This window comes from Chelonia mydas, chromosome 3 (assembly GCF_015237465.2).
Source record: "Chelonia mydas isolate rCheMyd1 chromosome 3, rCheMyd1.pri.v2, whole genome shotgun sequence".
Taxonomy (NCBI): Eukaryota; Metazoa; Chordata; order Testudines; family Cheloniidae; genus Chelonia; species Chelonia mydas.
Window position 1 is genome coordinate 53,460,201 of NC_057851.1, and position 27,931 is coordinate 53,488,131.

Here is a 27,931-nt window from a genome sequence, read left to right on the forward strand (position 1 = left end):
TTAGATACCATTCACAAAACAGGTTTGTGTGTTTGCATGTTGCAACTTCTAACCCACAGCTTAGGGCACTCACTCAGAATGTGGGGGACCTGGGTTCAATTCCCCTTTTGCTGGATAGAGGATTTGAACTTTGGTTTCCTACATTGTAGACTGGGCTATGGCCACTGGGCTATGGGACCTTCTGGAGTGGGTTTTTCTCAATCTCTCCTGGTCAAGCTGTTCTGCTGTGTATAAATAGACAGTGGAGCAGGGACATGAACTTGGTTCTCTATCTCCTAGTTGAGTGCCTTGACAACTAGGGTCATTGTCATTTTCTCTTGCTGATGCAATGACTATTCAAGTATTTTATGCAAAGTGGAGCAGCTTCAATGGGAGAGACTGAGAAAGAGCTGCCCAAGACTATGCTATAGGACGGGTTAGGGCACTCTCTTGTAGTGTGGGAGACCCAACTTGATGTCCCTGTGCCAAAGATGTTTTAATTACTTACACACAGTGGACCTTCTTGAATACAAGAGATTGAGAAAAACACACATCAGAATATTCCCATAGTCCAATAGCTAAGGTATGTTTCTATAGTGTGAAAGACCCAAATTCAAATCCCTTCTCCACAGAGGGGAGAATTACACTTGAGTCTCCCAGTTCCCTAGCTAGTGTGCTAAAAATTATAACATGGGGGGCACCACCATCTTCTCCTTCACTTTCTTTGCTTTTACATTAAAAAAGGTCTGGAAACTAAATGATTAGTTAAAAAAAATGATTTGTTCGCCCAAACCTGGTTTTTCACCTACTTGTTTAATTCGTCACAATTTTTCAGAATATTCTGAGAATATTAAGATCAAACTGATTTTTTTAACCGCCAGTGAACTGAAAAATCAGTTATTTGCCCACCTCTACCCAAATGCACTTATACAGCATGATGAATAAGAAAGAATTGCATTACGAGGGCTGCCAGAAATAAATACTGCATTTTCCCTGGGCATCTAGGTTTTAATGGTTCCAAATTAAAAGAGAGAAATTTAATACACAACAGTTCTTACTCCAACCCCTAAGGGTAGTTTTATAAAGTGGTATGAAGGTCAGCGACCTCAGGTCCAGTGCCAAGGATACTCCCTGCAGGAGTCAGTTATGCACTGGCCTGGAGATCCCACAGTCAGAATTATGTTTCTTCGTCTGTCATCTTCAGACCCATGCATGTGGCCCAGCTGTTTGCAGGCTGCTTCTAAGTATCTGCCTGTCACAGCTAGCCATGGACAGGATTCTTGCCTGGCTCACAGCCTTTCACAGCCTGGCTCACAGCCTTTCCAAGCTATCTGACCTTCCCTCCACAACCAGTATTAGGCTGCTGCCTCCAGCCTGCTAATGCAGTCATCCTGCAACCTCTTGTTCTCTCCTGAACTAGGTCTTTTCTGACTTCTAGCAGTGCATCACTTTACTGGAAGGATTATAGAGCCCTCTACTTGCTGGATGTTGAATTTGCGGTTAACACAGTGCTCAGTAATGAGCCAGTAGGTTCATTACAATATTTTTAATCTCCACTGTTTTGAAATGCAGTATATCCAACCCAAGTGTTCAAAAATCACGAGTCAATCCCCCTCCTAAATAATGAGATTTTGTTTTAAGAGATGATCTTACGGTTTTGGCGTTTTGATTTTTGAACACTCCCCAGTCTTCGACAATTTCAGTGTTGGCACTGTTCTCAAATGTATAAAGTAAGCTGCTACAGAAGGTCTCACTGGGAGACCCATATGAGATCAAATTACAAAGATTTTTATAAAGCGCTGCATGATTGTGCGGATCATCCAGCTTCTCCCCATGCCCCCAAAGTCTAATTAATTCTTTGCCTCCATAGCCCCACATCTGCCCGTCGCCCAGCAATTAATTATACATTCCCCTGCAACTCTCACAGCATTTCTGGCCCCCAACCCCACCTCTGCTCTTGCAGCTTCAGTGATTCTTCACCCCATTTCTCAGATCTGGTGGGGGGAGGCTACAGGGGGTTCCTCTTTGTCTTCGCAGGCCTGGGTGTGGGAATTAGTTCCAGGGTTTGTTCGTGCCCTCTTCCCACTTCCCAGGTCTGGTGTTGTAGGGAGTGTGTAGGAGCACCCAGGGGAGATTACCCATCTTTAACAGGCGGGCAGAGGAGGAAACTTGCTGGGCTCTTTCTTTTCCCCTTCCCCTCTATGAAATGTCAGCTGGTCCCTCTCTACCTCACCTACCCAAAAACTCAGCACTTAAGGGTGGGGAGAGAGCTCTGCCCGGTTCCTGCAGAAGCACTGATTGGCTTCTCTCCAGGAGGCAGGGAAGTGGGGAATACAGCCTGTCAGAGGATTTTCCCACCCAGTAGGGCTGAAATTCTCATGTCATCTTAAGACCTGCTCAAGCAGGGGCCAAAATTGTATGACTTGCGATGAAATTATGACAGTTTGTACTGTTGTAATGCTCTTTTAGAACTCTGAAAATATTATGTCTTCTTTTGTTCATTTCGTCCATTTTTTAGGTCTGAATTGGGCAGGGGGAACAGTGAAAAATATTTTTTCTGTGTTTTTAGGAGAGCAAAAGGAAATGTGCACAGTGTTTGGAATATGTGCATACATAATATTATCTATTGAACCAGAAAGAGGAGCTCAAAAATATATTTGGTAGCACTAGCAAATGGTGGGTATTTTAAAAAATTCTCTTTAATAAAGTGACAGGGATGGTTAACCAAAAGTATTTAAAAGATGTAGGTCATTCCCAAGCAGTTTATAGCAAATTAAGTGGTCAAATGTTGGGTTTAAACATTTTGACAGGAAGCATCTGTGTATTTTAAATAATGGAATATATATTTGCCAATTTGCTGTACTGTTGGTCTACGGAGAAAAGAGAGAAGACACACTAGATATATCATAGTGTTGCCAAGTGTTTGATTTTGAGTAGCTCTCCAGCAGAAGGCAGTAATTTAAATTCAGTTGGAGCTGGTTAAATCACACATTTCAGTTATGATGATTAACAAGATTTCATGCTACATTCAGTGCAAGGAGCAGCTGGAAGGGGAAGATTCTTTCCGTTTGTCAGAATAAAAAAGGACAAAGATTGTCAATAGTTTTTTATTTTTTTAAAAGGGTCAGCAAGGAGAAATGGGCTTGACCGGTGCAAAAGGTGAAATAATAATAATAATAAATAATGATTATAAATAATAATAACAAATAATAATTCCTAACTCATATTCTTAGATGTGATGGCCAAGTGTGGTTTATTTTTATTGGGCCAAATCCTTGAAAACAGAGTAAAGGTCAAGTAGAAGAATGATGGGAACAGAAAAATATGCTCCAATGGTAGACTTTGGGCCCAGCATCCTCACAACCTACATTTTGTTTTCTGGCCTGGATGTCTCTGCAGGGTGGTCATGGCTGTTGGGCATGAGAATGACTAATGGACAGGGCCACCTGCAGTGCAGCAAAGCTGGGTTTAACCCTGGTGTGTTGAAGCTGTGTCCCAACTGCATACTTAAATCCCATCCAACTTAAAGTTAAGTATGTGCTTAAGTAAATTGCTGAATAGGGATGAGCTGCTGAATGAGTGCTCCAGTCACTGCTGAGTTTTTCATATACTCGTTGTATGTAGCCCTGGATACTGCTGATCTGTGTTGTGCGGAGTCCTCTGAATGCTTTCTCTGCTGCATTGCTTACCATCATAGTGACATTGCAACATTTATGGTCTTTTGGGGCTTTCCTTTGTGATGGTGATGGGTGAGGATAGAGTCTATAATTTAGAGATGGTCAGACCTGCTAGCATAAAATAAGACAAAAGCTGCGGCCAAAAAAGCCCCATATGAAATTAATCTTCTTTACACTTTGAAAAAGGTTAGTCCATTTTTGCTTTGCCTCTTTATTTTTTGTGTGCTTCTCTGCTTCCTGATTTCAAGATGCATGAATTTCCAAAACACCACAGACTTAGGCACAACCAGGAGGTACCTAAAACCTCAAAAGAAAGCAAGTATCTCAAACAATGAAATATTGATTGCTGATTAAAATAACAATATTTTTTTACTTTCTCTTAAATTAGGAACATAAGAATGGCCATAGTTGGTCAGATCAGTGGTCTGTCTAACTCAATATCCAGTCTTCTGACAGTGGCCAATGCCAGATGCTTCAAACAAAACAGGGAAATTATTGAGTGATCCATTCACTGTCATCCAGTCCCAGCTTCTGGCAGTTAGTGGTTAGGGACACCCAGAACATGGGGTGCATCCTTGACTATTTTGACTAATAGCCATTGATGGACCTATCCTCCTGGAACTTACCTAATTCTTTTTTTAACCCAGTTACACTTTTGACCTTCGTAACACCCCCTAGCAACAAGTTCCACAAGTTGATGGTGCATTGTGTGAAGAAGTACCATCTTCAATACGTAGATGAAAAAAAATAGCATTCTTAGCATGATCAAAGTTTAGAAAAAGACTTTGCTAGTTAATCATCTTTTAGTTTTAGTTGAAGCTTTCCAACAGCAGATTCAGCTGAACAATTTTTCATGACTGGTGAAAAGATGTAAACTGCATTTTTCTAGAAATAGCAAAAAAGTTCAGTCATGCTTCCATTGAATCAATAGGAGTTTTGCTAGTGATTTAAATTGAAGTAATGTCAGGCCGCAGAATGTTAGAGGATCAACTAGTTCTTGTTAAAACCTTGTACTGTAAATTATCTTCATACAAACAGAAATCTAGTTTAGGCTGTTAATTTGAAAGAATCATGGTTTTGTGTATTAAAAGTCATTTGCTTTTGAGAATTTAACTCTAATTTTACACTAATTCAGTCATCACTTTCTGATATCTGTTTCTGATCCTGTGTCAGACCCAGGACATAGGCAGACAGACCTGCTGGTTAGTACAAGGCAAGTAGCCAGGTCCCCATGCCACCCAGGGTTCAGAACCAGGAGGTTAGGAACAGAGAGACTGATACCAGGAATCAGCCTGAGTCAGGAAACCAGGGCAGGGTCAGGAGAAGAGATGGAGATCCAGAACCAGGAATCAGGCCAAGTCAGGAAATCAGAAAGTCAAGAGCAGGTTGTACAGGGTAAGCAGTCCAAAGCAGAATAAAGCCCAGTTGAACTGACAACTTTCTGCTCCTCCTCCTGCCTTCAGCAGGGGGAGCAGGCGAATGAGGAGCTCTGTTGTCCCAGGAGTTGGGGCCCAGGAATGGAGCCGTCTATCTGAGTTGGGCTTCAAGGAGTCCCAGTTCTAGCTGATGCTAGTAAGTCAGCAGGTGGAAAGTTGGAGCATGATGATGTGTGGACCCAGGTTTGAAAGCTTTATGCTCATGAGTACATGTAATATATAATATGTGACCCAGACATAAACGAAACAAACTTGGGTAGAATCCCATTTTATTATCTGTCCATATTCTTTATCATTAAATTAATGTAATCTTTAAATGGGCTTTCATAGTTTATACATTTTATAAAGTTGTTTGTATGTATTGAATACATATAACTGTTAGTTTGTTTTCTATATGTTTTGAAGAGTTGTTTTCCAAAAACAGACATACAAACTATTTATCATTTAAAATTACCATGTAAGTGTTAACATTTACTGTATACTATCACAGGGAGAGTCTTCTGAAAAAGGAGAAAAGGGGGATCCAGTAAGTACAGCTAAAGCTTTGAGTTAATGTTTATGCTTAGATCTGATTGTCTCATCATATTTGCTGTGACACTCTATAGCTCTGGCAGCGCCCTGTAAACCCCATATTCCTCATCTATAAATAATTGTGATATTGCATATAAAGCATCCCATGTGAGGTATTAGGTGAAAGGTTATGATCTACTAAAACCCATTGTTCCATCTAAACATGTGTATCATTAATGCATATAAAATTATAAGAATTGTGTTGTATAGTTTTCACTAAAATATGCTGTGGGTTTGGGAAGCACCCAGAAACTAGCTCTCCAGAGACAATGAGAAAAGAGGTAACCAATGTCCAGGTGGGTGCTTTACGGACATCACCAGCCATTGTCCAGCAGAGGAGTTACAGTTCAATAACTCACTCACAGGAGGCACACCGGGGTATTGCTTCACCTTGTGACTCAGCAGTGCCCACCAGACATGCCTGGACTTGTGTTCTCCAAGCACATGGACTAAGGGTATAAAACGAAACACAGTGGCCCCACTGCTTTGCCTTTCCCCTGCCCCCACCTATGCAGCAAGAAACAAGGACACTCAGAAGACTGAAGACTCCAACACAGGGGAGTGGCATAGGTTTGAAGGGTGAATCCTGTGTACTATAAACTGCAATATCCAGTGGGTTGAGAAAAACTGCTTAATCTAGATGTTGCCCAGTCTAATAGGATTGAGAGTTTAGAGTGAGTGCTTATATTTTCTTTTCTTTTGGTAACTACTATGACTCTTTGCCTATCACTTATAATCACTTTAAATCTATATTTTGTAGTCAATAAGTTTGTTTAACTGTTTATCAGTGAATTTGCCCAAAGTGTTTGGTAAATCTGCTCAGGTTTACAAAGGCTGGTGTATATCCCTTTCCATTGACGAAGTAGTGAACCAATTAATAAATTTGCACTGCTCATTGTGAGCAGTGCAAGACGGTATATTCCTGAGGTACAGTGCTGGGAGCTGGGGGGATTTGGCTGGTGCCTTTCTCTCTCTGATTCATGAGTGGCTCTGGGAGCATTCATGCAATCTAGCTGGGTGTGGGGCTCCACGTGTGGTTGTGTTGAGTGATAACAGTACCTGCAAGGGTTTGCTGCTTGTCACTAGCAAGTGTGACAGGCTCAGGCCAGATGGCTACAGGAGAGTAGTAGAAGGCAGATATATTAGCCCTAGGTGAAGTAGATCCCTTTTCCCTGGGTAAGGTAACAGGGAAGTTTCCAGAACAATCAGGAACCTTCTGGAGACAAGACAGACAGGCTGATTAGAACACCTGCAGCCAATCAAGAAGCTGCTAGAATCAATTAAGGCAGGCTAATCAGGGCACCTTGGTTTAAAAAGGAGCTCACTTCAGTTTGTGGTGCGTGTGTAAGGAGCTGGGATCAAGAGGCGCTAGGAGCAGAGAGTGAGAACGCGTACTGTTGGAGGACTGAGGAGTACAAGCATTATCAGACACCGGGAGGAAGGTCCTATGGTGAGGATAAAGAAAGTGTTGGAAGTAGCCCAGGGAGTTTTAGCTGTCGCACAGCTGTTCCAGGAGGCACTCTAGACAGCTGCATTGCACAGGGCCCTGGGCTGGAACCCGGACTAGAGGGTGGGCCTGGGTTCCCCGCAAATCCTCCCAACTCCTGGTCAGACACAGGAGGAGTTGACCTGGACTGTGAGTTCACGAAAACGGCCAAACTGAGGGCTGCCGTGAAGCTCCAAGGTGAGCAAATTTGCCAATAAGTGCAAGACCCACCAAGGTAAAGGAGGAACTTTGTCACACAAGGCATTGTGAGAGACAGCCCAGGCTGGAGAGCTAAGGGGGTGTTGCAGTCCCCCAGTCCCAGGCTCCACCCTGGGAATCCTGTCACATTTGCATTCTGTGATTTTTTTGTGTGCATTTTAATAGGTCTCATGCCAAATATTCTGAAACTTGACTATAAAAATAGCATCATGGGGTTCCATGTTTATTGCTTCTCGACTATTGGCATACCAAATTCACTCAGTTTACAAGTAAAAAGTCAACGTTTCCAACTGCCAGCTCTTCAAACTCAGAGAGAGCCTTGGGCACAAAGGAACCTTTCCCTTTCTTGTACATCTGCATGGGGGCAGCTAGAATCTCAGTGCTTGCAGTTCTTGGGCTAAATTTGTCCTTGGCCTCTCTCTGATTTCTGTGAAGCTATTCTGGGATGAATTTTTGGCACTTTAAATACAAAGTGCAGGGTCACCACAGAGTAGGCCTTGGCACTGTAAATCCCAAGAAAGGTCTGGCTGAGCTGAGATGGAAGTAGCTGAGCCTAAGCATCTCAACAGCAGCCTTAATCTGCTCGTATTGAAGTCATAAGATATTGGCTGTAGAGATTAAAGGTAGCAAGATCAAGCATACTATCCCTCAGAGTTCTAACTATTACACTAGCAAATGCACTAGTCATCTTAGTGAGAAACTACAGCTATTTCATTAACTCTGCAATTAACACTGAACATCAAGCATAGTACATAAAATATGTAACCTCCTTTATTAAAAACCCATTAATCTTTTTGGGAATCTCTAAAAATCTTTATTTGCCAGCAATTTTTCTTATAGCCGTATTTTTATACATCACTTTTTATTACTAAAGAAGTTTTCAAGAAATCAGAGTCCTTATTCTTTAAGATTTCATCTACTGCTGCTTTGTATGTCTTACAGTAAGTCATAATCCTCTCTTTGTGGTATGACAGATATTCGTCACATTGCTTTATGCACTGCAGGAAGGGGGTTCACATACTGTGGTGATGAATGCTGTATAAGAACCTATGTAGAATGGGATATACTGTAAAAATGCGTAGCTTTGGAAAGGCATATAATATTACAAACAGGGTAATGACTTTAAGTGAGGAATAAGCCCCAGGAACAGAATTCTTAAGCAAATCTTTTGTTTTCATGCAAATATCCTTAGGAATAAAACAGAAGAATAGAAATCACCATACCCGAAACGGCAAATAGAATTTTTCAAAAGGCAATCCTTTTCAAAGTTTTCCGTCTACAACTCTTTAAAGAATAACCAGATTTTCATTGTTTGCTAAATTGTGTTAACTAACTTAATAAGACAACGTTTCTGTGTGTAGTAACTTCAACACAGTCAATCTTACTCTAAATTTCAACTTATTGTGATCATATCTGTTATTTTCAGGGGGAAATTGGAATGAAAGGATCACAAGGAATTAAGGTATTTTTCTGATTGGTATACACAATATCTCTTTTGTACACAGCTGTCTCTTGTGGATATAACTTTAAATTATTTGAGAAAATTATGCATTTTAGGGTGAAATAGGAGATCGTGGTCCTCCTGGACTCACTGGAAATCCAGGACCAGAGGTATTTTAAAGTATTTATTATAAAATTAAAAGTAGCATGTAATGGCTTCTTATTATGACATTGTGTAAAAGGACTTCGGGTGCTATTTCATTCACTTTATAGAGTACGGCCCAATTTTTTTAGTGTGTGTACTTGAGTTGCATGCCCAAAGTTCTTGTGTACATACAAGCTGGGGTTATATACGCACACATCCCTGAATTTTGTGGCCAGCATGGGGAATTTGTGTTCAAAGAACATGTGTATGCAAAAGTCTGAATGCACTTTTTGGGAATTACATTTTTTGAAATATGGCCTCCATAACCAAAAAGAGGCTATTCTGATGCTAATATTTATGCAGCTGTGTCAATTTTATTCTGTGTAGGGAGCTAAATTACAAATTAATTATGGTTAGGTGCAGGTGATACAATATATGCTACCCACAATATATAGCAGGGTTGATGTCAGTCGGAGACTTACACAAGATTGAAGGCAGAATATAGCTATTTTACTTTTAGTTAGTAATGTTCTGGTTGATTTCAGCATCACTCATTGGGGAAGAATGATGCAAGGAACCTTTAGGACCACTGCTGTTTCTATCCCTTGTCTGGCTATTTATGTGTGCAATTACACATTTTGTTTTGTGGATATCACCAGTACAGACTAATGAGTGAGTCCTCCTCATCTGTCAGCCAGCCAGATGGTAGCCAGAGTGGATGCAACACTATCAGTCTCAATTCCTCTTCCTCACAGAGTGCAGGCAGACTTCTTTAGTTGTTCTCTTTCCTCACTAGAAATAGCTTGTGCCTCTTAGCTGAGGAACCATCTCTCCTCCAGGCCTCAGCTGAGCTCTGTAATCACATAGAATAGGAGGTACAATGGAGTCTTCCTCTCAAAGCCAAAAATACCTCTCCTGTGCCTCTCCTCTGCAGCCTTTGGCAATGGGCCCATTCTGTCCATCCTTCCCACCTCACTTAAGAACCATGCGGGCTGCTCATGCAGAGGCACCACACTCCAGCCCGATCAGGTACAAAAGTGGTTCTGAATCTGGTGCCATCCTCAGCTTCAGACACTCATAGCCTGAATGACTCGGCCTTTTCTGTTTCCTGCCTCTTCTGATTCTACGCCCATCCTTCCCCAAAAGGTCTTTTCAGACTCTATAATGTGAACTCTGATTTCCACAGCCTCTGGTTGCTCCACTCAAACATGAATTTAGTCATAATTTCCCACTCTAAGACCTTAGACCTCTGGAGGCCAGTGTGTTCCTTCATGAATCCCTGGAAAGAAGCTATGAAAATAATCTTTTAAACTGGGAACATCCAAATCACTACCACTTTCTATGCCTCTTGCACTCCCTGTGGCTCTTGGAGACCCAGGGGATCAATACTGGTGATTCCAAGCTGCCATTCCTGGTAAACAGGAACCTCTCACATTGCCCTATCAAATATTCTCAATGTGGCTCAAGATTCTGTCCACTTGCAGGCCAATGTTTTTGGCACTTCTGAATCTGGTCCTGGGGTGATGATATCTTCAAGTTTTGTCTCCTTGCCCTTAATCTTTAAGGGTCCCCATCTGATTGAGAATTTAGTGGACTCTGCATTGAAGGAGGTTTTGGAGAAAACAACCTTCTTCTCCACTCCTGCTTCTCAGCTAGGGAAACACAAACCCCCATCTTCCTCCTTTTCCTCAGGGAAAGGCCCAGTTAGGCCCAGCTTCTTGTGGGGAAATCTTCAGTGAAATAGAAACCTAAGAACAAACCTCCGCATTCCTTTCACAAGCAGGAATCTAGATCCAAAGCTTTGTCCAGAGAAAAACCACTGGAGCCATTTCTGACTATTCCTGTCCCTCAAATCAGACAGAAGAATCTGTGTTCCTTCACTACTGAAACAGGATTGCCTCAGACTCTTGGGTAATAAGTCCTTAAATCCCCTCCTCCCCCTGATCTTCAATCACATTTCTCCTTCTCTCTTCTGCCCCAGAATCCTCAGAAAAGGGAAATGTTCTGTAAACTGTTGGTTAACTCCACTTGGTAGAGGCCATATACCTGGCTTCCTTTGGTCTGGGATCAGCCCCCAGGACCTTACCAAAACAATGGTCACCATCTCAGCTGCCTTTAGAAAGATCTGCATGATTCATCACCTGGCTGGCTGATCTGGGTTTCACTGATGTAGGAAACCCCTGCAGCAACCCAAGGACACTGTTCCGTCTATTTTCAGAACAGCAGTTGTGTTAGCCTGTATCCGCAAAAGGAACAGGAGTACTTGTGACACCTTAGAGACTAACAAATTTATTTGAGCATAAGCTTTCATGGGCTAAAACCCACCACATCGGATGCATGCAGTGGAAAATACAGTAGGAAAATTTTATGTACACAGAGAACATGAATGAATCAATGAGTGTTACCATATGGCTCTCATTATCATGGTATAGGAGTGCCCCAAATTTTTAATGTATTTATCCACACAAAACTTCTATGAGATAGGGAAATACTATTAACTCCATTTTACAGATGGGAAACTGAAGGACAGAGAGACAAGCTGATTTACCCAAGATCATACAGGAAGTCTATTGCAGAACAGGGACTTGAACCTGGGTCTCCTGAGTAGTAGCTACTGTCGTAATAGCTAGGGCCCCCTTCCTCTCACCCTTCTTCAGTGACCTTGGACAGGTGATATAATTAAAAAAGAAACTCTCCAGTTCCTTCCCAGATGCATATACATCTTGTAGAAATTATAACCATGACAAACAGATAGAGCATTACTTCCTTCAACAGAATCCTCAAGCAAGAAGCCTTGATTCATTGTTTTCCAGTTCAATGCCTTAGAGTCCATCCAGTCACACGTGGGCTTGTTGGAGTCCTATAGTCCCATGGGCAGGATTCTTTTTTCAACTTTTTCAGCAGCAGCTGTTATCCTCTTCCTATGGACACGCTGGGCCAGATCCTTAGCTGGTGTAAAATGTCATAGCTCCATTGACTTCAACAGTGCTACAATGATTTACACAACTGATGGTCTGGCCCATAAAGCAGACCCCCTATCTGGGCATATTTTGAGAAATTAGCTCGTTAATATGGAAACTTCTAATATATTTCATTGGGTAGCATAACAATGCAAATCCTATTGGGGCATTGGAGAATGAACTACAGTAACTGTTGTGTAACACCGACAGATCCTGTTTGTCAACGGGCAGGATCAAACCTGGGATCTTTGTGCATGAGCCTCTACTGCATGAGCTAAAAGCCATATTGCTATTAGCTAAGACTGGAGCAGACTCATTAATCTCTAAGTGGTCTTGGTGCCACTAGAGGGGACAGAGCACCACACCCAGAAGGTGTGTGGGTTACCGTTGCTCCCTAATCCAGGTAGAAAATAATTCTTAGCAGCTCTTTTGTTAATGTCCCTATGGAGGATAGCGTGCTTTATTCTCTAGTATAATATAACTGAAAATATATTGATTTTTAACTCAAATTAATACATATATATATATATATATATACACACACACTGTAGGGACTGCAAGGTCCTCCAGGACCCATTGGACCCAGAGGACATCCAGGAGAAGTCGTAAGTATTGTGTAATTTTTTGCAATCAGTAAAATCTGTTGAGGTGAAATATTAGACAATGAAATAGTGCCATGGGAACTGTCATTGTGTGGTCTTTTTATGGGGGATCATAGAATCATAGAATAACAGAGTTGGAAGGGACCTCTGGAGGCCATCTAGTCCGACCCCCTGCCCAGAGCAGGACCAATCCCAACTAAATCATCCCAGCCAGGGCTTTGTCAAGCCTGACCTTAAAAACCTCTAAGGAAGGGGATTCCACCACCTCCCTAGGTAACGCATTCCAGTGTTTCACCACTCTCCTAGTGAAAAAGTTTTTCCTGATATCCAACCTAAACCTCCCCCACTGCAACTTGAGACCATTACTCCTTGTCCTGTCATCTGCCATCACTGAGAATAGTCTAGATCCATCCTCTTTGGATCCACCTTTCAGGTAGTTAAAAGCAGCTATCAAATCCCCCCTCATTCTTCTCTTCCATAGACTAAACAATCCCAGTTCCCTCAGCCTCTCCTCATAAGTCATGTGTTCCAGACCCCTAATCATTTTTGTTGCCCTTCGCTGGACTCTCTCCAATTTCTCCACATCCTTCTTGTAGTGTGGGGCCTATAGTGTACGGTAACTACTCCAAATAAGTACCTTTTTCACCTTTAATCTCAGATAGCATACTGACCTGAAAGATGCTGTAATCGATGTAAAATGTTGTTTTTTTAATTAACTAGGGTTTACTGGGAGAGCCTGGGATACCAGGAAAACCAGGAATTAAAGGAGAAAAGGTATGCACTAAAATTTGATCAATTTAATTTATGATTTAGAAAATATTAGTCAAATATTATAACCTTAAAGGAGTCTTCCATCTTTCCACATTCATCTATCTAGGTACTTTAAGAATAAATAAAAAAACATGCCTCTTGCCTGAAGAGTTTACCTTCTAATGTGTCAATCCAATTTCAATTTAATAATTGAAAGAATCCCATTGATTTAAAGGGGGTTGGATTAGGCCTGTAGTTGGACATACCAGTACTACAGAACAGCAAGAGTTAACTGTGTGCGTGTGTGTGTACCTGCATGTACGGGAAGAGGGGGAGAATTATATGGGGAGGATGTGAATTCTGAGATAACTTATTGCATTTATACATCTTGGGGTTTGTGTTTTAAAGAAAGCCAATGAAGTACATTAATATTTTGAGGGTGCAAGCTGTTGAGTAGGCAGGAATAGAGGTCAGCACTGTGGCACAGACCTAAAGAAGCTAGTCTTATGGAACACGAAGAAACATAAGGTTGCACAACTAACATGATCTGGGAGGATATTCAAGGGGAAGAGAGCAGCATGAGAAAAGGCACAAAGTCACTTGTGGAAGAAGGAGTTGGGCTAGCCAGAGATGTGCTGAGTTCATAGAGTGTTAGAGTTAAAGTGAGAAAGATAAGGGAGATGTAGGTAGGAGTACAGCTGAGCAGAGCCTTTAAGGTGAGCAGAGGAAATTTCAGTAATTGAGATGAGGGATGACTAAGGCACAGACCCAGATTTTTGCAATAGGGATAGAGAGGAGGGGATGGATTGTGGAGATGTTGCAGAGGAATAACTGGCAGGATTTAGAGGCAGTCTGGGTATCAGAGGATGAAGGAGAAAGAAGTGTAGATACGATACCAGCATTGCAAGCCTGAGTAACTGGGAAAATAACAGAGTTATTAACTAGATTAGATGGACTCTTGGTCTTTTCTGGTATAACAAATCCCATGTTCCTATGTTTTGTTTTGTTTTTTTACCTTGCATACTTACCTATATAACATTTTTTTAGGGAAAATATATATTTTGTTAAGAAATTAAAAGCTGTTGATGTGTTATCTAAACATATGTAACAGAATTCAAGACATGTTACTACTTCCAAACACCCTGTCATAAGACTCACTACCCCGTAGAATAGGTGTTGGCCTATCTGATTTACAGTGAAAAATCTCTGCTAGCAGTATAGCAAACACCTGCTTTAGTGTGTAGACCCTAGCTGGCATTACAAATAATGTTTAAAAAGTTGGTTTTGTTTTATAAAACTGGAGTCATGTGTTTGATTCCCAAATAAGATGATGTAAGTACAGTAGTACATTCTGAAATAGGGCTGTTTAAAATATTTACCAATACCTAGAGATAACAGGTAACAGAGATCTACCATGTAAAATAGTCATGATAACCAAGACCTACCTTAATGTTAATTTTCCTGAAAGAAAACACTAACATTTCAATTAGTGGTTTATATCTATTCCACAGGGTGATTCTGGTGGCCTTATAGGGCCTCCTGGACATCCAGGTCCAAAAGGTGAGACAGGACCCCCTGGACCAAGTCTGCCTGGGAAACCAGTAAGTACTTGCTATAAGGGCTTTCGTGGCTTGTTTCTGTGTAGCACTTGTAGCACTATTGAAAATGATTCGTATAGCAATATGAGTATAATTTTGAAAAAAACGTGTATGTTATACCTGTAAAGCAAGTACAGAAAATACAGTCTAAAAACTCTTGTTGTTAATGCAAGTGTCTTTTCAATGATCCTACAGACTGTGGCACTAATAATCAAGGTGTAGACAGATCATTTTTATTTACAAATGCTGACTATCTCTGACATAACATTCAATCAGACTCGGTAATTTTAAGGTAGAATTATTGTTTTTTAGGGTCTGGCTGGCACTCCTGGAACCCCAGGTCCACGAGGGCCTAAGGTATACAAAAATTCTCACAGTTCCTATTTCTAAGAGATACACTAATTTCTGCTTTTAAAGATGAAACAGAAAGTTTTGTAACTTTATTAGGGTGAAAGAGGACTGCCTGGTGTACAAGGGTCTCCTGGAGAGATGGGGCCACTCGGAACAGGAATTCAAGGACCCCCTGTAAGTATAGCAAATAGTATGTGAGAGTTTCATTGTAGTTATTACTGAGAAATCTATGTAATGATCAGGTTCATATAACATGTTTCAGATTAGATCTTTCTAATATGAGTTCCCTGCTGCTCTATGATTCCTGACCCAACACCTCTTCCCCTTTCACAGAGCAGAAAACAATATTCCTGTCTATGTCTTGCTGTTACTCCCCCTAGAACTTCACTTATAAGTAGGGCATGGGAGAGTTGCAAGAGCCTGTGTTCCATGCCCTCCCACATTAATTTTACATTGTTCTGGGACATCTTAAAGCTGATAGCTCTTTTTCTGGCTGACAGCTGTTTTGAATTTGTCTGCCCCTTCTGGTTCCAGCATGAGCACATGAGACGAGGCACTACGCCCTGTAAAGCATCCCTGGCTGTCACTCAGTCAATAATCACAGTTCCCTTCTCTGTGTCATTCCCCATGCCCTGGACACTGGGAGAGGCAGAGGCAGGTACTCTGCCTCAGGAAGGAAAAGGTGAGGCTGGGCAGCAGCTCCAGGGTTTCAGTGTTGGGATGCCTGAACTACTAGAATTGGAGTACTGCTTGTGGGTGCAGAGTCTCCAGCCAGAGCTGCACAACTCGGCACAAGCTTCACACCTATGAAGCAACAAAGTCCAGATGTGGCCAATTTCCACCTGTATATTTTAAACATGAAATGAGCAAAGGACACTTTATCTGGAGTAAACAGAATAAATAGCTGCAGTAGTATGGTCTTTTATATCATTCTTGCCATCAGCAGCACACTGTTCAAAATGCTATTTCAATTTCGCTTCCTAACACTGCATCTTTGTTGCACTTATTACTTCAGCATCCAGTCCATTTGTGGAAGTATCAATGGCTACAGGAACTTCTTCAGATTTTCCCCCAAATTAAGTAGAACATATTTTTAAAAAGTAAGACATTGAAAAATATCAGTGTTTTTTCTTTAGAATGTAGCTAGCTCCACAAATTATAAACTTCATTACAGCAACCTATACTATTTTCTCCCAGCGTTCACTGCTAACTTAAAATGTTAAGAGCCCTAGAGTTTTCCAAGGTTGCAATACCAAGTAGCAGATCCTTTGCCACACCTGTGTAAAGAGGTGTTGCACAGAGGCAATCAGTAATAGTGTGGACTGGAAGATAGATTTCTCCCTCAAGGGAAACTCAGGGCTGCAGTGGATTCCGTGGGGTTGCTGCCCATATTCACTGGGTGAAGGATTTCTCCTTGTGCATTTACATAGTCACATGTCCACCATTCTTGACTTACTCAAACATCAACAGCTCCATGGTGATCAGGATCCCAGTGTGCTCCCCCAGAATACTGCCCCTCCATAAGCCATGGAACCCTCTGCAACTGGGGAAGTTGGGAAAAGATTTGGCCTTAAAAGGACTGAGTTTTAGAGAATGCCAGTAGTTGTTCCATAATCCAAGTAATAACCTTTCTTCGTCTAGTTGTCTTGATAGTGTTCAATAATATAGGTGGTATATGACACAGGTCATGCTCATGAATTCTACTGATGAAAATGACAATATCCTGTCAGTCCAAGTCAACATATTAAACTAAACTTTTCACTTTTTTTATTGAAATGAGTAAGTTATAGAAATCATAATGCTTGAGACAGATGGCTGTGGTTTCAAATATAAGTTTTAAGCAAGTCTAATAATTTAAAATACAAATTAGCGTTTAAATTTTAAAATGTTTACATTGATTCTTAGGCATCCTACAATTTGTGACGATTTTTCCTATTGCATTGCATAGATTTCAGTTTTCCCTGTAAATCTCAAGCTAACTGAACAGTCCATTTCATAATAACATAACTCTGTACTTAGTAGGTGACCTTACTTTCTATTTGAAATGGTTCTTAACCAAAATACTGGATCTCATCACCCTTGAACTTTAGCAAAATTGGGTCCAGATTTGTAACCTGACATTTCAGCAGGTCCCATTCTCTAAGATGTGCTGAACCAAAAGCCCACATTCAGTATTTTTGGTTCAAGCTCACCCCTGTTTTAAAAGCATTGCTGCTGTTATCTGAGTATACATTTGGCTATTTTTACAGGGTCCTAAAGGTCCATTTGGGGAACCAGGTGCCCAGGTAAAATTATTGTATAATTTGGAAAAATAAATTTAACTTTACATGTTTTCCAGTTTCTTGAATCATATCTTAAGTAACCGTTCTGTATATTAGGGCCCTAGAGGACCCCCTGGATTACCTGGAACTCCAGGTACCCCAGGCGTTGATGTAAGTAACAGTTCTGTATATAACACTATATTGATGTATGTGCCCCTTATCAATGACTGAAATTTAAAATGCAGTGGCCTTGTTTCTATTTCTAGGGTGCTCCTGGGCCAGATGGGAAGCCAGGACTTCCAGGTCCTCCAGGTGACCCAGTATGTATACAAACTATGCTTGACTCACATTGTGTGGATGCTAGTATTTTAAAACAGAAAGACACCAGGTGCCTAGTAGGCCTAGCAAATTTTATTCAGTTGATTACCTAGTGATTTTTTTTTTATTTAGCTCATTACAATATCATTAAAGTTATGGTTATGTCAGCACTTTCATGATAAATGTCTGTTCACAGGAGCTTATGATTTAGCTTTAATAGTTTGTTCCAGGCTGCAACTTTGCTTACCATGTCTCAGTCCCAGGAGCAGTTCTGTGTAAATTTTCAAAGACTATAGTTTGGTTCTTCTTTTATTAGAAGACTATGGGAAAAATTGTATTGCTCTGATGCATTTAAAAAGCTATTATATTATAAATGAAATTTTTAAAATAACTAGCCCATAATGTGAACTAATTTTCTCGAGTACTAACAAAAGAATTAAATGGCTAAGATGAACAGACACCTGAAATGAGTTTAGATCCTTTAACATGTTCCCCAAAGCTGAAACTTTACAAGCTTAATTTTGATTTTAAAATGAATGCTGACAGAAGCATTAAAAAAGGTAAATAAAACTCTCAGAATTCCTAGAGTAGTTCTTGGGACCTGTTCCTCAGTGAAACGCTTTAGTCACTTGTTAACCTCACTTGTGGTCCTAGAATTATAATGTGATTTGGCTTTCCTAAATGGTTTGGGCCAAAGCCTGCTACCATATAACCAGATTTTTAAAAAGGCTTAGTTTCAGATAGTAGGTGAGATGTAGTGATGATTCCCTAAGTGCAGGAAACTGTTTAAATCCTAAATACCTTCTTAGTTTTTATTTGAGACATGACATATATAAAAAGAAAATTAAAAAGACATATCCCAAACACCAAGCACCAGTGCTGGGAAACCTTCTGGTGTCTTTCAGCAAATCAGTGCTGCTTACAAAAGTGTGAATTCAGCCTCTTCTCTAATGAACATCTCTCTCAATGAGTGTTCAAACCCTGCCATGTAGACTAGTCCTTCTCTAAGAACTTTCCTGGCAGATTTTTCAAAGTTTGTGAAACCATGCTGAATGTGGTATGTCCTTCTATACATTAGCTGTTAAATCATGTTCAGCAGTGGTTCCACTGCACAGGTTGCTGACATCCGTTGTCAGCAAAGAGCAGTTTTCCTAATGTACTGAAGGCTAAGGTTTGACACTTCTGTTTTCCTGGTGTAGACAGGACCCTTAAAGCTTTAAAAATGTGAACATTTGAAACTGGTTAAATTGAAGACAAGTACACACCAGATTTGTCAGTGTATCTAACTATATATCATGACCAAGGCTGGGTTTTTTCCCAATAATCACAGGAGTAATTTAGCTTGTGATTTTCATGATTTACAAAAAAATCCCTATATTTTGACATTGTGAGGATTCATTTTTTGGAGGTGGGTGGGTGGAGGTGACAGCAACAGCTCAATCAGTTTCATGGACAACCTTGAGAGGTACAAAATTAAACCTTGCACTTGGAAAACTAAGGGAAGACAGAGGGAAAAGAGTACAGCTACACACCAGACCAGATCAAAGAACTATCTGCCAGAGCTTTAATTTCCAGGGGTGATGAGATTTCTGTCTCTTCCTGCAGAAATAAAAAAAAGACTTAAATATTTTGGAGGGCTAAGCTGGGTTTCAGAAAAGTGCACTCTGATAGCGGAGCGACTGTGTTTCAGGGTGTTGACTGTTTTCGTAGCACAAACACAGTTCTAGCTAGTTCACTATAATATGGAACAAAGAAATACCCTGGGTAGAAAGCACTGATAACATTTTAAAAATATATTTGAATATTTGACTCTTGCACTTTTCGTCATGAATACGCTTTATTTTTCCTTAAAAATATCATGAAAAATCAGCCTTAATCATGACTCATTTGCATAATTATGTAAACATTTTGATACCATTAATACATATGGAAACCATGAACCAAATATTTAAAGATGTTGGATATTTACAGTATATTAAATATTTCTTAAGTATATGCATGTGTTTTATTTCAGATTGCACTTCCACTTTTGGGAGATGTGGGTGCTTCCTTGAAGGTAGTATATTGGTTCAGGAGGAAGTCTTTCCACTGATATGAATGGGTTGTTCAAAGCAAAATAGACATTGGCATGTTTCATATGTCTGCTTTTCCTAAAACCAAGGTTATGTTTTACTATATGCTGTAAATCACCAAAGTTAAGGGTGTAAGACATTTCAGAGGCCTTAAAAGACCTGTCATGTCTGCCATCGGAAAAATTTGAATCCTGATCCAGATCCTTACTTTGAGACCTGGGTCCACCCTCTTGCTTTTCATTAAACTGCTCAATCCTCTCTTTTGTCTAAAAACAAATCTAGTTGTTCTTCTTCGAGTAAGGTCCCTGTGGACACTCTAGTTCCTTCACTCTAGGTGTTCTTGCATCCCCTGTGTCTTTGATTGGAGATTTCTCGTAGAAGTGTCTGTTCAGCCCGCAGATGCATGTTACTCAATCACGTGCTGCGTGCTAGTGTTATATAGCAGTGTATGGGCTAACTGCTCTCTGTTCCTTCTCGACTGCCTCGGGCTGAAGGGGCCTTAACAGTTGTCCACGTCGTTTTACCTCAACTGTGTCCCCTTAGCTCTTTTAGTAATTAATTTATTATAATTGTTCTTAGTAGTAGTTAGTAGTTTTAGGTGTTGTAGTTTAAAAAAAAAAAGTTTCCCAAAAAAAAGTGTGTGTGTACACTGCCTGTTGTGCCAGGAGGCAATCTTGGTGAGTGACAGACACTCCCAGTGCATGGCTTCGCGGAATCCCATATTTTCCAAAAGTGCAACTTCTGTCTGGCCTCAAAATCTAGAGCCAAGAAACCAGGGAGATCATGCATCATTTTCTGTTTCATTCACATTTAATATATTATCACTAAAATTACCCCACAGGAAGATTTAAAATAATAAAACCCCCAGCATCTTGTGTGTTCTTGATTTATTTAATGCCTCTGTAGAAAGGTTAATCACCACAATTTTATATATTTCCAGTAAAATGTTTGTAGCCACTTCCAGGCGGGAGTTCCTGGATTAACAGTCATAAAGGAGAAAAGGGAGTAGCAGGCTTTCCTAACAGGGATGGTCACAACGGCAGGAAGGCAAGATTATGGGTGTGACTATATATTCATATGACCCACTGTTTCTTTTGCTAAAGTACTTCCCATCAATTTATTTTCCTCTGTTCTCCAGGGTGATACTGGGCCGAGAGGTCCTTCAGGAATCCCTGGTAGAGAGGGGCCAAAGGTAAGTTTATTAAGTGAGTACTTTAGATAACCTTTTTTTTATCCATTAAAAATGCAGGGCTAAATCCTATTTGTCTATCTTGTATACTTATAAGGCCCCCACTACTGTAGTATCTCAGAACCTCGTAATCTTTGGTGTATTTATTCTTAGAACACCCCTGTGCTATAAAGTGCTGTGATTCATTCCCATTTTACAGATGGGGAACTGAGGCACAGAGGACTGAGTGAGTTACCCAAGGTTGTGCAGGAAGTCTGTGGTGAAGCAGGGAATCTCCCAGTTCCCAGGATAGCACCATAATTACTGGACCATCCTGAGTACTTACATATTTTGTTACTCATGTGAATAGTCTCATTGATTTCAGAGGGACATATTCTAAACTTGTATTGAAGTCATTAGGAATTGTGCCTTACTGAAGAATTACTAAAGATCGCAGGTTTTGACACCTAAATCCTTTAAAGCAAAATCTAATAATAATCATAAAGTATACATTCTCCTTTGAAAAGAGTTCTAACCTAGCCTTCTGCTTAGTGAATGTGCAGTGTGTCTCAGATGGCACGTGACCAGGATTCATCACTGAATTTGGTCCGCTGCTTGGATCATTAGCTTCCCCGGCCCTGGCCAATTGCTGATGGGGAGCGCAACATGAACACTGATCCGTGCCCCTTCTAAGCTAGTTGTAGTTTATCAAGCGAACTTTTGCACTCAGCCTCAGTGTTCTGGGCCAAATTCAAGTGCATAGGAAGTAGGCATAATGTTTATTGACCTTAGTGGTACCTGTGCCGGTGTGGAATTTGACTCTTTGTTTGTTTTATGGTCCCTTACTGCTAACCCATAAGCTCCATACTAGCATATTTAAAATTATGCTAGAATACTAGCATATTTAAAATGAAACACACTACAGTACATAAGTTTTTGTAACTGTAATAAAATACAGTAATAGTTCAAAAGTTATGTCTTTATAGGGAAGCAAAGGTGAACGTGGATTTCCTGGACTTTCTGGAGAGAAAGGTGATGAGGTAAAATTATTTTAATTTCAATAATAATTATATTATAGTTATTCTTATGTGTACATGAATAAAGGTCCAAATTGAGAACTAAATCCACATATTATCTAATTCTCCAGAATATCTGAAGAAGATACGTAAGCGTTAGGAAGGCTGATATTAACAGTTCTTGATTCTGAATTTTCCATATAATTAAGTACTGTTACTCAGTTGAGTAAGGCAGTTTTATTTTTCACATCTCTTAATTTAATTACAAAGGATTGTATATTTAAATGCTAATATTGAGAAGATAATACAGGATCGAGCAATAAATGGGTATATGCCGAGTATTCTCAGAATGTTTGTTCACATTTTATAACAAATGTGCTTTGACTGTGTTACTGCCCCTTTCGTGTTCTTTTTCCAAAAGTATTCTAATGAACAAATTTAGTGGCAGGATTATTCATGGCAACAGCAAATATTAAGTGAATGTAGGAAAATATTCACAGTGTGCCGTTGTTGCTAAGAAGGCCAATGGCATTTTGGGATGTACTAAGTAGGGGCATTGCCAGCAGATCGAGGGACGTGATCGTTCCCCTCTATTCGACATTGGTGAGGCCTCATCTGGAGTACTGTGTCCAGTTTTGGGCCCCACACTACAAGAAGGATGTGGAAAAATTGGAAAACGTCCAGTGGAGGGCAACAAAAATGATTAGGGGATTGGAACACGTGAATTATGAGGAGAGGCTGAGGGAACTGGGATTGTTTAGTCTGCGGAAAAGAAGAATGGGGGGCGATTTGATAGCTGCTTTCAACTACCTGAAAGGGGGTTCCAAAGAGGATGGCTCTAGACTGTTCTCAGTGATAGCAGATGACAGAACAAGGAGTAATGGTCTCAAGTTGCAGTGGGGGAGATTTAGGTTGGATATTAGGAAAAACTTTTTCACTAGGAGGGTGGTGAAACACTGGAATGCGTTACCTAGGGAGGTGGTGGAATCTCCTTCCTTAGAAGTTTTTAAGGTCAGGCTTGACAAAGCTCTGGCTGGGATGATTTAGTTGGGGATTGGTCCTGCTTTGAGCAGGGGGTTGGACTAGATGACCTCCTGAGGTCCCTTCCAACCCTGATATTCTATAATTCTATGATTGAATTTTGAATTTGAAAATGTGAGTATTTTCACCAGATACTGGATTCCTAGGGTATTGTAAGCCAGTAAGGGTACAGAAAAACACCACGAGACCTATTGCCCAATGAAAATGAAATTCCACAGCTCCAATTTTAAATGCCAGATATTTGCAATGAAAGCTAAAGAGCAATCTTATGTCAAAAGAATTCACCAAAATTAATCAGCTAATAAATATAAGTGAATCATGTGCTCCTTGGAGATAAGTTGCCAGATGAAATAGGTAAAATAAATCATCCATTACAGATTATTTGCTGAGCTCTATTAAATAACAAAGCTCATCAACTGAAACATGTTAAATATACTACTCTCTTGTAAATGTTATTGCTTTGATAGGAGAGAATGCATCTGAAAAATTATCGTCGCTAATATTTGGAATTTTGAATGTATTGATGAATTCCTTATTCGTTCTGGGGATTTTATGGTACATAGCTAATGTTAATTATGGAGTGAAGGTGAAATTTCAAACAAAATATCGATTGAAAGTGTTTTTCAAACTGAAATTTGTACTCAACACTATCCATCACTTCAAGAGAGTGATCAAGTAGACTGTGTGTCAGATTTTCACCAAAACTGTGATGGAATGATAATGATTTTTTTTTGCCTTTGATTTAGCCGATATACTTCCTTTCTTGCACAATTCAAAATAAATCCAGAAAAATCTAATTACAATGATGAATTATTGTCAGACTAAGCAACTGATATAAATGTTAGGGGAAAAAAGAAAATTCATCTGGAACAACTTATCTTGAGGGTGGTGAAAAGAATCAGAACAAAAGTGTTAGATATGTTCCACTTTTGTCCCTGCTTGCCCTAGATCTCAGCAGATTGCCAAAATATAAAGATGGTTTTGGAAATTATCATGTTTTTTCTTCCTTTTGTATTGATATTATTCAGAGAATCTGCAAGGTTGGTGCTTCTTAAATATTCAAGGCGTCCTAAGATTTAGAAGACATACTTTAAAATAAATTTACAAAAATAAGGCTCTAAAAACATTTTATTTTAAAAATAAACAGGACTGTGGTAAAACAGTAGTGTGGCCTTTCTCTGTGCGCACCATCTCTGGTGTAATACATGCAGCAGCAACTTGACACACGGAGATCCAATTTTAAACAATTCTGACAGTATCTAACTGCCGAAAGTTGAGACAGATCTTAAAGGCAATTGAGAAGGTAATAACAAAAAGACCAGGTTATAATTGGCACTTAGGCTTTTAAAGAGACGCCAGAGTAAATTCATTCTAAGTAAATTTTTATTGATTCAATAGGGTGCAGTGCTCACTCAGTCAATAACGAAGCTATTATAATGCTTCTTCACTATTTGGTAGGTGCTAAGGCACTCCCAACAATGTTGGGTAGCTCCAGTGTTTTAACAGATGTTTTAGGTTACTTCATTGTAACTGGGTGAATGGATGTTACTTCCAGGAAACTACATAATGGAGTTGTTATTCCAGTAATGGATCTGAAGTTCTCATGTTTTTTATGATTTGGTTAGATTACCAGAGCCACAAAGTGGAACAATAGTTTTAGGGTCTTCTGAAATTCATTGAAGCCAGTGGAAATACTCTCATAAAGAGGCTGTTGGAACAGGCCCTTAATGATTATACATTTGGAGTTACATACTATTTTATAATTCAAGGAACTATAAACCAAAACTCCATTTATGCAGCTGAACGATCAAGTGTTTCCCCGATTTAATTCAATGATAAACTCTCCTTTGCTTCAGTGGGAGCAGTGTCAGGCCCTCTATTACTCACATATTATGCTTCTTCCGTAACTCAGGATTCTGTTTTCCCTGATCTTTCCTCCACTTCTTTCATATTCTCCAGGAGTATCTGGTCTCTAAGTTTCACTATACTTTGAGAATGTCATTGTTAAGACAATTTAGGTTTTGCAAAGTCCTTTGAAAGGAATTTTATCTGGTGCTTTTCGGATTGCACTTTCTTATTACAATGTGAGTATAAGAATTTTAACAAACTTAATTCTTAAAACTGTCATTGGTGTCTGTGTATTATTAATGAGGCTCTATAGTTGGGGAAACTAATTCAAAATGGGGCACAAATCCCACAAAATATTGGGGGGGAGCCTCTCCCCACATCTTGAGGGGGCTTGAGTCTCCCTAAATGTCCTTGTCCCCGTGTGGATAGATTTTTGTGCCCACCCTAGTCCCCACCTCTCCATCCTTTCCTGATTTCTCCCTTTTCTTCTTTAAATCTTCTACTTCCCCCTGAATTTTCCCTTTTCTGGGCTCCTTTGCTTTCGGATTTTCTGTGAAGTATGAGGGGAAAGGTTATGATCTGCTGAAAGTCATTTCTCTATTCATATATGTATATCATTAGTGCATATGAAGTTATGAGAATTGTATTGTATGTTTGTCACTAAAACATGCTGTAAGTTGCGGAATCAGCCAGTTATTAGCTTCCCAGAGGCAACAGGAAGGAAAGTAACCAATGCCCGGGGAAGGGTGACAAACAGCCCATCAACAGCCAGTGACTCACCTGCATGAGGGCACAGCAGGGGGATTGCTCAACCTTTCCTAGAGACTCAGTAATGCCCGCCAGACGTGTCTGGACTTGTGTATTCCCCAAGCACATGGGTTTGAGGGTATAAAACAGAACACAGCAAGCCCATGCTTCGCCTTTTTCCTGCCCCCAACTCTGCTGCAAGAAACCAAGACACTCAGAAGAAGACTGAAGACTCCAACAGAGGAGGCTGGTCCAGGTTTAAGGGACAAACCTGTATATTAAGGACTGCAGTATCCAGTGGGGTGAGAACAACTGCTTAACCTAGATGTTGGCCAGTATAATAGGGTTGAGAATTTAGACTGCGTGCTTATGTTTTCTTTTCTTTTGGTAACTAACTGTGACTTTTTGCCTAGCACTTACGATCACTTAAAATCTATATTCTGTAGTCAATAAATTTGTTTAATTGTTTATCTTTACCAGTGAGTTTGTATGACGTGTGTGGCAAAACTGCTCAGGTTTGCAAAGGCTGGTATATATCCACTTCCCACTGATGAAGTGGTGAGCGAATTAATAAATTTGCACTGCCCATCTTGAGCAGTGAAAAACGGTATATTCCTGAGGTACAAGCCTAGGAGCTGGGGGGATTTGGCTGGTGCCTTTCCCTGTGTGATTCATGAGTGGCTCTGGAAGCATTCATGCAATCTAGCTGGCTGGGGGGCTCCACCTGTGGTTGAGCTGAGTGATAACAGCACCTGGAGGAGTTTGCTTCTGGTCACTAGCAAGGCATTGTGAGAGTCAGCCCAGGCTGGACAGTTCAGGGAGCACAGTAGTCCCACAGTCCGAGGCTGCACCCTGGGGATCCCATCAGAGGTTTTGTGTGCACACTGAGAAAGCAACTTATGATAACTGACAGCCACAGTCAATTCTGGAATGCACTGCAAAGAGCAGCAGCACCACTGACAGTGAGTGCAAAAAATACCATTTTCCCTCACTCCAAGTACCTTGTTATAAAAGAAAAAAAAAACAGTTTGGAGAGTTACAGAGAAGCCTTTCTTTGTTGTTCTTTTGGAGACTGAGACCTCCAATCCTATGTTGTGAACCTCTCTCAAAGTAGAAATGATAAGGATAATGGGCTACTTGTCTTTGTACATATATTCTAAGTCTGCATAGTGGTTAAGTGTCTTTCCCTTCCATCATGTGCTCAGCACCAGATGTTGCACTAATACTCTGAATATTAACTGATACAATCATTCCAGGTCTTTTTAGTATTGATATGAGGCATGGATTATAAATTCAAACAAAGAGATTTAGCTATTCACCTTTGAGATGAAGTCTTATTAAAACTATTAAATATATTTTACACACATGCAGAATGCTAGTGAATTTTCAGGCCATATAATAGAATTATGAGCAGTAGCTGGAAGAAAAGTGTGCAGTAGTTGTTTAAGTGCTATGACAAAAATCCATACTTTATTTATATAAAATGAAAATAATTGGGATATTGGACACAAAGCAATATCCTGCTTAGATAATATCAGGTAATATTGAGAGGAGTGAACAGGTGCCTTTCTGAACAGGAAGAAAGTTTATAGTGATAGGAAAAGGAAAAATTGTTTCTGTACTTTGCTCAGACATCATGCTCTTATCTACAGAGCTAAAGAGGAAAATATATAAAGGACAGAAGTTGCCAACAGTAATGATGGGGAAGAGTGTAATTTATCACTCAAACAAGAGGTTATCTTTTATGTGCTACTTCAGAACAGTATATGTTTCTTTAGCTAAAAAATAATTTGTATATAAACTATAACAGTGATGGGTATGATGAATATAATGCATTTCAAGATTAAACCTGTGTTATGGAGAAAAATATTCATAAATATCTTTTATTCTCAGGGTCTTCAAGGTATTCCAGGGCTCCCTGGTCTAACAGGACCTAGTGGACCTTCTGTAAGTGTTTGATATAATCTGTGATCTAATCTACAATAACTTTCTAGTGAACCTGTTGTGCTCAATATCAAGATGTAATGAAAAGGAGACTAGGTTGAGCCAAATATTAAAGAAGCTAATAAATCCAATAATCCAATACTAATTGAAAATGAAAGCTGTTATTTTGGGAGTAATGCTTTAGCTTACGGAAAGGTGGGATAATTTAATATGAATTTGTGACTCCAGAGTTTTAACTTTCACTTAAATAATAGCTTCATATTAGTTCTTCGTATTTCTAGCCTGTTCTCTTCTCTGTGGTGC

General features: G+C 40.0%; 1 protein-coding gene across 7 annotated transcripts in view; it reads left to right on the forward strand.

The window, feature by feature from the left end:
• The window catches only part of COL19A1 (collagen type XIX alpha 1 chain), a 316,775-nt gene that overhangs the window by 224,129 nt on the left and 64,715 nt on the right, over positions 1 to 27,931 (forward strand). For all 7 annotated transcript variants that reach the window (XM_037894282.2, XM_043542458.1, XM_043542459.1 and 4 more), the window contains 15 exons: positions 5,583 to 5,618; positions 8,794 to 8,829; positions 8,925 to 8,978; positions 12,464 to 12,517; positions 13,235 to 13,288; positions 14,776 to 14,865; positions 15,175 to 15,219; positions 15,310 to 15,387; positions 17,463 to 17,498; positions 17,592 to 17,645; positions 17,741 to 17,794; positions 19,807 to 19,848; positions 21,003 to 21,056; positions 22,019 to 22,072; positions 27,578 to 27,631. In XM_037894282.2, the coding sequence (XP_037750210.1) occupies positions 5,583 to 5,618; positions 8,794 to 8,829; positions 8,925 to 8,978; positions 12,464 to 12,517; positions 13,235 to 13,288; positions 14,776 to 14,865; positions 15,175 to 15,219; positions 15,310 to 15,387; positions 17,463 to 17,498; positions 17,592 to 17,645; positions 17,741 to 17,794; positions 19,807 to 19,848; positions 21,003 to 21,056; positions 22,019 to 22,072; positions 27,578 to 27,631 (795 nt within the window). The remainder of the gene's footprint in view (positions 1 to 5,582; positions 5,619 to 8,793; positions 8,830 to 8,924; positions 8,979 to 12,463; positions 12,518 to 13,234; positions 13,289 to 14,775; positions 14,866 to 15,174; positions 15,220 to 15,309; positions 15,388 to 17,462; positions 17,499 to 17,591; positions 17,646 to 17,740; positions 17,795 to 19,806; positions 19,849 to 21,002; positions 21,057 to 22,018; positions 22,073 to 27,577; positions 27,632 to 27,931) is intronic.